General features: G+C 43.0%; 1 protein-coding gene across 1 annotated transcript in view; it reads left to right on the forward strand.

Moving 5' to 3' along the window:
- The window catches only part of BANK1 (B cell scaffold protein with ankyrin repeats 1), a 437,320-nt gene that overhangs the window by 117,526 nt on the left and 305,293 nt on the right, over positions 1-14,501 (forward strand). Inside the window, exon 3 of the mRNA XM_073601593.1 lies at positions 13,087-13,220. Coding sequence (XP_073457694.1) covers positions 13,087-13,220 — 134 coding nt within the window. The remainder of the gene's footprint in view (positions 1-13,086; positions 13,221-14,501) is intronic.

Below are 14,501 nucleotides of genomic sequence, written 5' to 3' on the forward strand. Positions count from 1 at the left end.
AAATAGGGGATAGATTTATAGCATTTTTATTATTATTTTTTTACTGGTGTAGCACCCTCTACCTAAAGGTAGGGCTAGAATAATATTTTCTTTAGCTCAGGGCCCAAGTGCAGGTAAATTTAGCCAGGCCTGTGCTTTAGGCTGGGCCTGATTGTTTTGATTTGGGACTGGGAGTGTTCAGTCCAGTGGTGGGTGTGGCCACCTGTGCTCTGACTCAGAGGTGCCTCCCCTGCTTTCAGAAGGATTGTTCTGGAAGAGGGGTTGGAGTTGATGTTTGAGTGGCAGGCAGCTCATGTGAGGAGCTCTGACCAATTACCCTTTGGTATTGGCAGGGGGCAGGCCTCTCATATAAGCTGGGGTCACATGCTGCCAGGGAGGAGTTCTGGAGGGTAGGAACAGGCAGAATGGAGTATTGAGTTGCTGTTCCGGTTGTCCCCACCTGAGGATGCACCGAGCGTGGAGGAGGGATGGAGGAACCGCTAGGAGGGAGTCCTAGATAAAGATTTTCATCCTTAAAGAAGTATCAAGCTGCTGTGACCGGGGAACACAGGACTGGCATGCTGGAGGAGATCTGGATAGAGGAAGTGGTGGTCAAGTGGAGGAGAGTTGAGCAGCGTTCTGTGACCGGGGACACAGAACTATTATTCCGCTTAAAGAAAGGTCAGTGCAGAATGCTGTGGCCGGTGAACGCAGCATGGATAGTCATGGACTGGCTGAAAGCAGTAGTCCGCCCGTTACCATGTGTCAGGCCGTCATGTAGAGGTACCGAGTTATCTCTGGCCTGGTTAGCACAATGGCAATGCCTTCCAGACTGTGTGGCTGTCTGATTCTTTGGGCCATCAGGGAGAGGCTGTGTGTGTGCTTCTGGCTCTTGGATTCGCATAGACAATACCATTATGGTCTGCAAGAAGGAGTGATTTTTTCTTGTCCCAACTGAAGTGAAGAGATAGAGTGTCAGTAGTTTTCCAGTAAAGGATTTGTACAAGGAAAGAAGAAGCAACAGTCTGTGTCAAAGTTATTCAAATGAAGGAGACTGGGGTGCAAGGAGTGTATCCAGTTTTGCAAGGCCAATGCCACTGAATAACTTCATACAATGTGCTAAATGCTATGGGCATCTCATATCATCCTTTCCTTAATTCAAGTTGTATCCTACAATAAACTCAACAAAATAGTACAAGTGACTGTTCATTGTCTTAACTGATCATGGGGAGTCTGGCAGCAGGGTGATTGGCAGATTGCTAAGTAACCAAATCAGCAGCCCGTATGAGGGTACCGCTACACTAGTAATGGCGGCGATCTGTAATTTTTATCGTGACTGCAACATTATGGCGGACACATCTGACAATTTTGACACATTTTTGGGACCATTGGCATTAATACAGCGATCAATGCTATACAAATGCATTGATTACTGTAAAAATGTTACTGGCAGTGAAGGGGTTAACACTAGGGGGCGATCAAGGGGTTAACTGTGTTCCCTGGGAGGTGATTCTAACTGAAGGGGGAAGGGACTGACTAGAGGAAGTGATGGATCGTGGTTCCTAGCTAATAGGAACACACGATCTGTCATTCCTCTCAGAACAGAACAGGGAAGTGTGTGTTTACATACACTCGTCCCTGTTCTGTGTCTCCTGCTCACGATCGCTCATGGCCGGCGGTCATCGCGACCGTCGGCCACAAGCATTGGCACCCCTGCTGTGCAGCGGGCACGGGCGTGCGCGCGCCTGCTATGCCGGCCCCGCGAGCCGATGTATAGCTATGACGGCTCACGCAGGGGAGCCAACTTCTTTAAAAAAGGACCAATATATATCCCTGGGAACTACAGACCAGTTAGCCTAACATCAATAGTATGCAAGCTCTTGGAAGGGATGATAAGGGACTTAATACAAGATTTTAGTAATGAAAACGGTAGCATTAGCAGTAATCAGCATGTATTCATGAAAAATCGTTCTTGCCAAACAAATCTATTAACCTTCTATAAGGAGGTGAGCTGCCATCTCAATGAAGGAAGGCCAGTAGACGTAGTGTATTTGGTTTTTGCAAAGGCATTTGATACAGTTCCCCACAAACATTTACTATACAAGCTAAGGTCTGTCGGCATGGACCAAGGGGTGAGTACCTGGGTTGAAAGCTGGCTACAAGGGCGGGTTCAGAGGGTAGTGATAAATGGGGAGTACTCTGAATGGTCCAATGTGGAAAGTGGGGTCTGTCCTGGGACCAATCCTATTTAATTCATTCATATATGATCTGGAGGATAGGATAAACAGCCCAATCTCAGTATTTGCGGACGATACTAAGCTAAGCAGGGCAATAGCTTCTCCGCAGGATGTGGAAACCTTGCAAGAAGATCCGAACAAATTAATGGGGTGGGCAACTACATGGCAAATGAGGTTTCATGTAGAAAAATGTAAAATAATGCATTTAGGTGGCAAAAACATGAATGCAATCTACTCACTAGGGGGAGAACCTCTGGGGAATCCAGGGTGGAAAAGGACCTGGGGGTCCTAGTAGATCACAGGCTCAGCAACGGCATGCAATGACAAGCTGCTGCAAGCAAAGCCAATAGAATATTGGCATGCATTAACAAGGGAGTTAACTTCAGAGATAAAACGATAATACTCCCACTCTACAAGACTCTGGTCCGGCTGCACCTGGAGTATGCCATCTAGTTCTGGGTTCTAGTCCTCAGGAAGGATGTGCTGGAAATGGAACGAGTACAGAGAAGGGCAACAAAGATAATAAAGGGACAGGAGGATCTTAGTTATTAGGAAAGATTACAAGCACTGAACGTATTCTCTCTGGAGAATAGAGGCTTGAGAGGGGATATGACCCCACAATAGGGATAAAACTTTTCTGCGAAAGGGCATTTAAAAAGACTCACGGCCATTCACTAAAATTAGAGGAAAAGCGATTTAACAGGAAATCGCGTAAAGGGTTCTTTACGGTAAGAGCGATAAGAATGTGGAATTCTCTTCCACATGCAGTGGTTTCAGCAGGGAGCATAGTTAATTTAAAAAAACTATTAGATAGGCACCTAAACGACCAAAACATACAGGGATATACAATGTAATATTGATATAAAACCTTACCAACTATATGTAACTATGTGTTGTATATAAGAAAGCCATTTAGGACCCGAGCACAGGCACATGACTTCCTGCTCTCTGTGCAGATCCACTTCACTGACAATAAATCTTACCTTGTGAAACTTCCACACCTTATTCCTAGCTTTGTTTTGAGAAACATGAAAACAATACATAAGGAATGTTATGGTGTGGAAAGAGCAGGGCGAAAGCGCCAGATGTACAGTTAAAGGGTATTACGACTTTATTGTGCAAAGTTTCCCTAAAAATACTCAACTGAGCTAAAAGGCAGGTTTTTACACACAAGAGAGGGAACATATCTTATAAGAGAACAATAACAAAAATATCGATATGTACATACATACTGTATATGAACCTTGACAACAATATTCTCCCAAAGCTTTTTTCCATATTATACACACCTCCTAGCATAGCTATGGTTAACTTTGTATCAGTGTTAAACTTACCCGACCGCCGCACGACTATATACGTCCTAAGTTTGAACGGGGATATCGTTGTTATGGCAGCAGCTAGCTGCCATAACCCCGATATCCCCGTTTTCGTGCGGCGGCCGGCTTTCAGATAAAAGTGGTCCCTGCGGCGGATTCACCGCGAGATCACTTTTATCGGTGGCGGGAGAGGGGCCCCCCCTCCCGCCGCGATCCGGTGCCCTCCGCCGCTTACCGGAGCTGTCGGTAACGGCGGAGGCGATCGCGTCCTTCTGCGTGGTGTGTCTGGAGACAAGTGAGGCCAAGATGGCGCTCACTCGTCTCCATGACACTGCTGGGCGGAAGCAACGTCAAAACGTCACTTCCGTCCACGCCTCTTAAAGGCATATTTTTTCAAATGTCATTTTTCTAAATTACTTTTTTTTTTTTTTTTTTTATTGCATTTTAGTGTAAATATGAGATCTGAGGTCTTTTTGACCCCAGATCTCATATTTAAGAGGTCCTGCCATGCTTTTTTCTATTACAAGGGATGTTTACATTCCTTGTAATAGGAATAAAAGTGACACAATTTTTTTTTTTTTTAAACAGTGTAAAAATAAATAAAATATTTTAAAATAAATAATAAAAATAAAAAAAAAATGTTTAAAACCCCCCTGTCCCGACGAGCTCGCGCGCAGAAGCGAATGCATAGGCGAGTAACGCCCGCATATGAAAACGGTGGTCAAACCACACATGTGAGGTATCACAGCGACCGGTAGAGCGAGAGCAATAATTCTAGCCCTAGACCTCCTCTGTAGCGCAAAATATGCAACCTGTAGAATTTTTTAAACGTCGCCTATGGAGATTTTTGAGGGTAAAAGTTTGACGCCATTCCACGAGCGGGCGCAATTTTCAAGCATGACATGTTGGGTATCAATTTACTTGGCGTAACATTATATTTCACAATATAAAAAAAAATTGGGATAACTTTACTGTTGTTTTATTTTTTTATTCAAAAAAGTGAATTTTTTCCAAAAAAAGTGCGCTTATAAGACCACTGCGCAAATACGGTGCAAACAAAAGTATTGCAATGACCGCCATTGTATTCTCTAGGGTGTTAGAAGAAAAACCATATATAATGTTTGGGGGTTCTAAGTAATTTTCTAGCAGAAAAACCTGTTTTAAACATGTAAACACCTAAAATCCAAAACGAGGCTAGTCCTTAAGTGGTTAAAACACACAAGACCACAGTCAGGTGGTCACACCACTCAAGAAGTAAATATAGCACTCAGGAGATAAGGTATCCAAAAAAAGAGATCCCAAATCCTGCCTTAGGCTAAATTACACGTTGTAGGGTTATGGGGGGGGGCAATTCAACATCCTCTGTCTGTGGAGGCATGGAGAAAGTGAAGGACCCCATAGCTCCTTTCTACCTAACTCTCCTGCCAAATGTCCACATCACACGTTCAGTGATGTCACGATGTGAGCACAGCATCACACTATTTAACTAAGTAAACATTTGTTTTTCATAGCTAGTTTGAACACCTTCTATTACTATGTCTCTAGTAGGGATGGGTGAACGGTTAGGCCCGAGCATAAGTTCGTTGTTCGGCGTACAGCCGAACCAACGGTCATTTGACGTTTGTTCACCCCCCCGAACTGACCACAATGCATCGTGGTGCTGAACAGTGCATTGCAAGCCCTGATTGGCTGAAGCAGTGAAAGCTTCAGCCAATCAGGGCACAGAGCACTGTCAGAGTCATGATTGAACACTGTCATCATGACTTTATCCAATCATGGCTCATTCCCGCACCACAGTATAAAAGTATTCTTTCAATGGCAGCCATGTTCAGGGTGATTTTGGCGCGGAGACAGATAGAACAGGGCTCTGTTCAGTGCTATTAGTTAGTTAGTGTGCTATACTGTGCTATTTTGTTTCAATCGACAGCGTAGAATATTAGTTTAGTGTCAGTCTTTATTGCCATATAGTTCTGTGTGTGTTACTGCCAGTTTAACGCCATATCGTTTTGTGTGAGTTACTGCCAGTTTAACGCCATATCGTTTTGCGTGTGTTACTGCCAGTTTAACACCATATAGTTCTGTGTGCATTACTGCCAGTTTAACGCCATATAGTTTTGTTCGTTACTGCCAGTTTAACGCCACATAGTTTTGCGTGTGTTACTACCAGTTTAACACCATTTACTTCTGTGTGCATTACTGCCAGTTTAACGCCATATAGTTTTGTGCGTTATGCCAGTTTAACGCCACATAGTTTTGCGTGTGTTACTACCAGTTTAACACCATTTACTTCTGTGTGCGTTACTGCCAGTTTAACGCCAGATCATTTTGTGTGCGTTATCGCCAGTTTAACGCCATATTGTTTTGTGTGCGTTACTGCCAGTTTAACGCCATATAGTTCTGTGTGCATTACTGCCAGTTTAACGCCATATAGTTTTGTGTGCGTTACTGCCGGTTTTAACGCCATATAGTTCTGTGCGTCACTGTACGTTTGGCGCATTATATTGCAGTATATTATAGTGTATCCATGGAGTGTGTCTGTGTAGCTTGAGTACTCAAATTAAAGTGCACCAAACACCTCTTTACATTGATTAACGTGCATCTACGTACAGATTTCAACTTCTTCTTTACATTTGCTTATAAATATCACCCCTTCCCTCCCAATAATGTCTGGGAGGTCAACAGGGAGAGGCAGACATTCCCTTGGCACTGTAATTGGGCCAGCAACAAATGTGTCCTCAGGCAAAGGTGGACGTGGTGGTCCTCAGGCAGGGCATCATTTCCTCTGTTTAGTGAGTTTGCCTGTGCTATCCAACCACAGTATGCAGAGGAGGTGGTGGACTGGCTTACTAAACCTTCCTCATCCTCCTCATTCTCTGTCATGCAAGCAGAGACAAGTGTGCAGTCCCCTGCAGTTGCCAGGGTGTATAAACTTGCCTCCTTGTCCACATCTATTCCTGCCATAGCCTCAACATCAGCCATTGAAGTGTCAGCTGAGTTATTTGACCACAGCGTCAGCCACTTACTCCTTATATGATGCCCAGCCATTACTGGATTCAGATGTTGGTTCTGAGGTGAGGATGACAGGAACATGAGCCTAGAGAGAGGGAGGAACACTGGTAGACAAATTGGTATTCATGTTCCCCGAGCCGGAGCGTATTGCCAAGTTGTCTCCAGTGGTAATGATGAAGATGGAGGAGATGGAGATGATGATGATGAGGTCACTGATACGACTTGGATGCCAGATAGAGCAGAGGAGGAAACTGAAGGTGAGGTGGCACAACCCCAAGGAGGCTGACATCAAGAAAGAGTAGAGAGCAGCCACCCTATTCCATCACATTCTGTAGCTGTTATCTCTCGGCCCACTCCCCAAAGCTCAGCTGTCTGGGCCTTTTCAGCACATCTGCAGTAGATTGCACTGTTGCTATCTGCAAACTGTTTCTCAGGCACATCAAACGTGGCAAAAACACCAACCATTTGGGTACTACATGATTAACAAGGCATTTAACGTCCAACCACTCAGCCCATTGGCAAGAGCACCTAAAATCCACACAAAATGGGCACAAATCTGTCCCTCCTCCTTACCCACTTCAGTCTGCCCCTGCAATACCGAGTCATTACCTCTCAGCAGCCTCTACTGACAGGGATGATGGTATAGCACAGGGTGTCCCAGTCCTAGCAGCAAATCTGCCAGCAGCACACCACCAGCTGTAGACTGTAGCTGACAAATTTCTCTGCCCCATCTGCTGCAGCCAAAAAAAAAAATACAGTCCCTGTCATCCACATGCCCAGCATCTGAATGCAAGCTTGTCAAAGCTGTTGGCTCTCCAACTTCTGCCTTTCAGCCTAGTGGATTCTGTCCCCTTCCATGAATTTGCACAATGTGCTGTACCACAATGGCAGGTTCCCAGTCGCTACTACTTTTCACGTAAGGCTGTTCCATCTCTCTACCATCACGTGGAAGGGTATGTTTTGGCATCGTTAGGCAAGGCAGTCAGACGTAAAATCCACTATACTGCTGACACGTGGTCCAGCAAGCATGGGCAGGGATGATATATTTCGTTCACAGCACACTGGGTAACGCTGCTTGCAACTTGAAAGGATGCAGGACAGGGCTCGGTGCTGCAGCTTGTTGTGCCCCCATGTCTCCATACAGCTGGTGGTGATGATGTCAGACCTGTGAGCTCTACCCCTCCCCCTCCTCCTCTGCCACCTCCATGCCCTCCTCTGCAGAATTTTCCTATGAACATCAGGTACCCCCTAAACGTTCAAAGGGCTATTCCCAGAGGCAGGCTAAAAGGTGCCATGCAGTGCTTCAGCTGGTGTGTTTAGGGGACAGGAACCACACTGGAGCAGAGATTCTTGCAGCTCTGCAGGGACAGGCCCAGAGGTGGTTCAGACCATGCCAGCTGGAGCCAGGGATCGTGATGTCCGATAATGGCTCAAACCTCCTGTCCGCCCTTAGATAGGGAAAGTTGACACATGTGCCATGCCTGGCACATGTCCTCAATTTGGTGGTGCAGCGTTTCCTAAGTACGTAACCAGGGTTGCAAGATGTACTAAAGCAGGCCAAAAGAGTCTGTAGCCATTTTAGGTGGTCATACACAGCCAGTGCTCAGTTGGCTGAAATTCAGCGGGAATTCTTCCTGCCCATAAACCGCCTGATTTGTGACATGCCTACCAGGTGGAACTCAACTTTGGGAATGCTGCAGAGGTTATACATGCAGCAGAGGGCCTTCAATGAGTACCTGTGCCAGTACAGCACGACGACAGGCTTAGGCCACCTCGGCTTCCCCCCTCCCCCGCCAATGGCTGATCATTAAGAATGCATGAACTGTATTGTCACCATTTGAGGAGGCCACAAGGATGGTGAGCAGTGACAGTGCATGCATCAGTGACACAATCCCTGTTGTGCTCTTGCTGGAGCAGACTCTGCATGGCATTATGGACAGGGCACTGGAGGCAGAGCAGCAGAAGGAAGAGGAGGACTACCTTTCCTCTCAAGGCCCACTTTATCCAGACACCATCATTCCTATGTCACAGAACACACAGGAGGAGAAAGGGGAGGAGGATAATGGGGAGGATTCTGGCACTATCATAAGCTTCGAAGAAGAGGAAGACATGCGTCAATCTGTAAGCGATGGCTTTCCAACCCCAGGACCCTTGGGAGTAGTACGTGGCTGCGAGGAGGAAGTTCCAGATGCTGTCATCCTGAGTGACCCAAAGGAGTCTGCTTCTCAAGCCTTGGCAAATTTGAGGCGCATGGGCAACCTCATGCTTCAAAGCCTGCGAAAGGACCCAAGAATACGTGGCATAAAGGAGAAGGATGATTACTGGTTGGCAACCCTCCTTGACCACCGTTATAAGGGGAAGATCTCAGAACTCATACCGTCCCAGAGAGTGCAGAGGATAAAATCTCTTGAGGACACGTTAAAGAGGATTTTATTGAATGTTTTTCCTGTATCCAGTAGGTTACAGTGTCGTGGAAAATGTAATTTTGGGTCTTCTGTTGGTCAAGAGAGGAGCATTGGAGAAGACGCCCGCCAAAGTGAGGCATTTTGGATTTTTTTTAGTCCTCGCCACCCAGGGCTGTCAGTTTCCACTTCCCATAAGCAGCGTCTGCATCACATGGTGGACGATTACCTTGGGGTCAAACAGAGATGGAGAGCTTTCCAGCTGACGATCCACTGACTTACTGGGTCTTGAGAATAAACCACTGGCCAGAACATGCCTAGTATGCTGTTGAGTTGTTGGGCTGCCCTGCATCCAGCGTGCTTTCAGAACGGGCATTCAGGGCTGCAGGAGGTTTCGTTACTGATCATAGAATGCGCCTGTCCACAGACTTTGTGGACTGTTTGACTTTTATAAAAAATGAATCAGTCCTGGTTTAACAGCTATGAAGCCCCTGATGTCGATGTCACTGATTAAGTCTTTTTGGGATGTGGAATCTCTGCAGGACTTCAAGGCTGCCTAGTTTTTCATCTGGAAGAATGTTTTTGGTGTAGGTTTCATGGGCACAATTAATACCCAAAGACCAATTTTTCAGCACCTGTTTGACAGGTGCATATCATTGCAATTTTTTACAGCAAAGCCAATTCTTGCTTTCATCAAGAGTACCTCTATAGGGTTACGGTGGGAAGGCACCACCGACACCCAAAGACCAATTTTTCTGCACCTGTTTGACAGGTGCATATCATTACAATTTTTTACAGCAAGGCCAATTCTTGCTTTCATCAAGATTACCTCTATAGGGTTATGGTGAGAAGGCGCCACCGACACCCAAAGACCAATTTTTACGCACCCGTTACTTCTATCCAAAGTCAAAGTGACACCAGAATGTATCCAAAAAATCTCTAATCTTGTTCCCAGTGCACTACATTGTGGCCTCATCATACAAACTAGCTCCCCAGCTGTTGCTGAGCAAAATAAAGGCAGCTTGCAGGGAAAATTTCATTTTTTGAGCTTTATAAATGCAATTATTGCTGCAGCCGATTCTAGACATGGTACAGATCTGCCACTTTAGAGGTAGAATAAGGGGACCCCACCAAGCACTATATTGGAAGGAATTTTCCATTTTTATGCTTTCACTTTAAAAATCAAACAATCACTGCTCATTTTATAAATTATGTTTTTCATAAAAGTTTTTTATTGATACATGTCCCCCAGGGCAGGACCAGGACCCCTATAACCATTGTATGCCCAATTACTTGCATATAAGCCTTCAAAATGGGCACTTTTGATTTTTGATGTTCGGGTCCCATTGTATTTAATGGGGTTTGTTATTCGGATCCAAACTTTCACGGTGTTTTCAAAAGTTCTGGTGTAAACCGAACAGGGGTCTGTTCTGCCCATCCCTAGTCTCTAGCAGGTTGGACTATTTCTACCTAATGATATTCTTTTTTTGTACATGATAGACTAATGAAGTCAGTCAGCACTCACTGGTGCAATGTTGAATACTTCTGTAATTTGCTGAAGATGGCTATTTTCTTTCTTCCTGGTTAGAATGTTTTGCAGCCCTATGGACAGTATTGTTTTACAGTGCATGCTGGCTGCAAACTGCTTTGTTCATACCCATATAACTTTTTTCTCTTATGCTGAAACAGACCAATTATATCACTTCTTCCCTGTTCTGCTACCTGAGGTTAGCCTGCTGTGTGACCATTTATAGACACATGTTATGCTTGTGTATTTTTTACTTTTTTACTTCACCGCAGTTGCTCAGACCATGAATTCCAAATCTAAATTAAAATTTTAAATTTAAATTCCCTCCCTCTTCTATTTAAAGTATTGATTATATATATATATATATATATATATATATATATATATTTTGTCTCCTCTTTCTCTCTGTGTTCCTTACAAGCCAATATTTGCCTATACTATGCCTTAATGTGCACCGATGGAGTATTACTGGGCATGTTCAAACATTGTGGTTGAGAAGTGGATTGAAAAAAAAACAAAACAAGTTTGAGTAAGCAGTCACTGTATGTATGTAAGAGATCTGGCACATGCCCATGCATTGTATTACGGAGAAAGTGCTCACTAAACTCCAACTTGTAGTGGTCTACAAAACTGGCCACAGCTCTGCCGTCATATTTTTGTGGCACTAGGAATGGATCTCACCTGTGGTGTTGTCTTCTGTTTTGCTTGGTCCTACTCCATATATTTGTGGTCTGTCGAAAAGTAGCAAAGCTGTTAAATTACACTAATTTCAGAATGACACATGTTTGTTGAAATTTCCGGTATGCTTATAAATCACAACAATTTCCCAAGCAGTGTATAATGCCTCTGTTACTGCTTACATTACATCTATTCTGAATTACCCATTCGAGAAAAGGGTCCAATATATATATATATATATAGATATATATAGTGAATGAGATGGCCGCGGGTGACGTCATGCGAACACCTGACCCCCGTACGCGTTACGTCCGTAGGCGGGACTTCATCAGTGCTGATGAACCTGAATGATGGGTCAGGTGTTCGCATGACGTCACCCACAGCCATCTCGTTCACTATCAGTTTTGTTTGTCCACCGGCACTCATACCTGAGTGCCGTTATATGTAAGTGCAACTTATCTTTTTTACCTTAATAAAAGATTGAACATACAGAGAGCATTAGATTGCTTTGTTATCTCTTTCCACATGCCATATTATGTTGACTGAGACGCATCCTGGAGCTGCTATGTCCGGAGTGTTTGCTTGGATTGCTGTGTCAGCTACACTGACTCGCTGTGTGACCTGTTTGAGGTCGAATTTGGGAGGTGGGAGGCCATCTGTGTGCGGTGGAGGGATCACTGACACCCGTCTTTGAGATTTGTTTCCTGCGTGTCACTTGCACTTCAATTTGCTCGTTTATCTACACCAACACCACTTGTGTTTTTATCAATTTATGAACTCTTATGAATTGCGCAGCACTTTATTTACTGATGTTTATATGAGGTTTTTATTGAATTAGCCTTTAGCGTCTGCTAGCAGTTTATTATTGCCTGGGTCCTCCTGGGTTAGCGCTGGATACTCTTTTTTGTGTAGAGTTCTGGTCATCCCAAAAGTCTTCCATTTAAGAATTATGGAGGCCACTGTGCTCTTAGGAACCTTAAGTGCAGCAGAAATTTTTTTGTAACCTTGGCCAGGTCTGTGCCTTGCCACAATTCTGTCTCTGAGCTCTTCATGCAGCTCCTTTGACCTCATGATTCTCATTTGCTCTGACATGCACTGTGAGGCCTTATATAGACAGGTGTGTGGCTTTCCTAATCAAGTCCAATCAGTATAATCAAACACAGCTGAACTCAAATGAAGGTGTAGAACCATCTCAAGGATGATCAGAAGAAATTGACAGCACCTGAGTTAAATATATGAGTGTCACAGCAAAGGGTCTGAATACTTAGGACCATGTGATATTTCCGTTTTTCTTTTTAAATAAATCTGCAAAAATGTCAACAATTCTGTGATTTTCTGTCAATATGGGGTGCTGTGTGTACAATAATGAGGAGAAAAATAAACTTAAATAATTTTAGCAAATGGCTGCAATGTAACAAAGAGTGAAAAATTTAAGGGGTCTGAATACTTTCCGTCCCCACTGTGTATATATATATATATATATATATATATAGATAGATAGATAGATAGATAGATAGATAGATAGATAGATAGATAGATAGATAGATAGATAGATAGATATTGTATCTATTCCTGATGTTATGTTCTATTCTAGCCTCTGCTCCTGCTGCCCCCCCCCCCAAAAAAAGTAAGAAAAGGGTTTTCATATCTTATCTGCTGCTGTCACTTCTCCATTGGTGCAGGGTTTTTTTCCTTACTAAACATGTCAGTTACCCTTTAATTTGCATCCATATTTTCATGTAAAGAGTAAATATGAGAGTAAATGATGAATACCTCTAAAGATGTTTGCCTTTTTAAACCCACTTAACAAAAGGACCCCATTTTGAGGCTTCTTTGTGACCTTTGTTTACTTTAGTCTCATAATAGATGGGTCTTTGCAAGGTTGTTTCCTCTTTGATTTTACAATAAGTATTTCAATGTTTGAAATTTATTTTTAGATTGTGAAGATAAAACAGAAATGCCCTTACAAAATACCACTGAAGACATTATTTGGAACAATCCTGAGCATGAAGATATACAGTATATAACAAAATCATCTATAATAATATTACCAAAACGGATATCATGTGAGGTAAGGATGAATTTCTATACTGACTATACTGACTTCAAACAGCATAAATTTAGTTTTTCAGTGTTGCCTAAAAATATCAGTTGGTACACCATGGTGTATTTTGGAAGCTCAGAGTTATGGTTATAGCTTGGACCCAGGACAAGCAACTTAGTGATGACCACAAGCAACACAGCGGAGTACTGTACATGACACAGTTTCTGAAGAAACTTCAGCCAACAATTTTTCTTTAATAGAGCAGTATTTGGTGATGTGGACATCGGGACAGGTATTTACCTTCTTCTTTGTCGAGTCAGTGCTTATTCAGGATATTATTTTGGCTCTTTAAATGTGTGATGCTGCATACAGTATAAATGTGGCTGATTATTAGAAGAGCTAAAGAAGGTGCTTGATGGAGATGTTTAGTACTGTAGCTCAAACATTGCACTTGTACCTTTGTACATTTTTATTGTACCCTTTTAAAGGTTAATTCAAGTTGTTTTTAACTACCTTACTGTCTGACTGGACTTTCCATTTAGTTAGAGGTTTTGTGTTTTCAGATCTTACAAAAAGATATTAGTAGTTCTGTGCAAATCACTTATCTGTACTTATATAATCAAAGTAAACAACCAGCAATCACATATAATCAAGCAGGGTAACCATCTGTAGTCAACGTAAGAGCGTACGGGAGAGTAGATTCTGTAGCTGTGAGAATTATTTTCTATCCCACAACTTTCCAGCTACTGCTAAACTACTATTTCCTGCTGCTCTGTTTAAAATTCTTTTATTAAAAATTGCCAAATAAAATGAAATTATCCATTGTAAAACATCTATAGATATCTATATGCCAGGTGGAGTATTCTGAATTATTATTCTGTCTGTAAGCATCTCTAATTCAGTATGTAATTGTTAAAGAGGTCTGAAACAGGAAAAAACTCAGTTCCCATGGTGCAATAAAAGCTTTCAGCAACCTACTTTGTGCAAAATGTGCTGCATGTTAGCATAATATGGTAAAGAGAGTGCATGCATACAACAGCATGTAAAAGAGTTGGGAATTTTAGCTGTTCTACTATTGCATGTATAGTGAGCTCATGTGTTAATTGGTTGCATTTCACATTTTTTAAAATAAAAATTTGCTTTCGCGTTTACTCAGAGGTCTTCTCTTAATTTACATATCTTGAAAAACTCCATCACAAAACAAATTTACTTGGAAAAAAGAAAACATGGCATTGGGGAATATAGTATCATCAGCTCTGCCCAGAAAAAAGTTGACTGTTGGAGAACAGAGAAATTACTTTGATGGAG

This window comes from Aquarana catesbeiana, linkage group LG01 (genome assembly GCF_042186555.1).
Source record: "Aquarana catesbeiana isolate 2022-GZ linkage group LG01, ASM4218655v1, whole genome shotgun sequence".
Classification (NCBI taxonomy): Eukaryota; Metazoa; Chordata; class Amphibia; order Anura; family Ranidae; genus Aquarana; species Aquarana catesbeiana.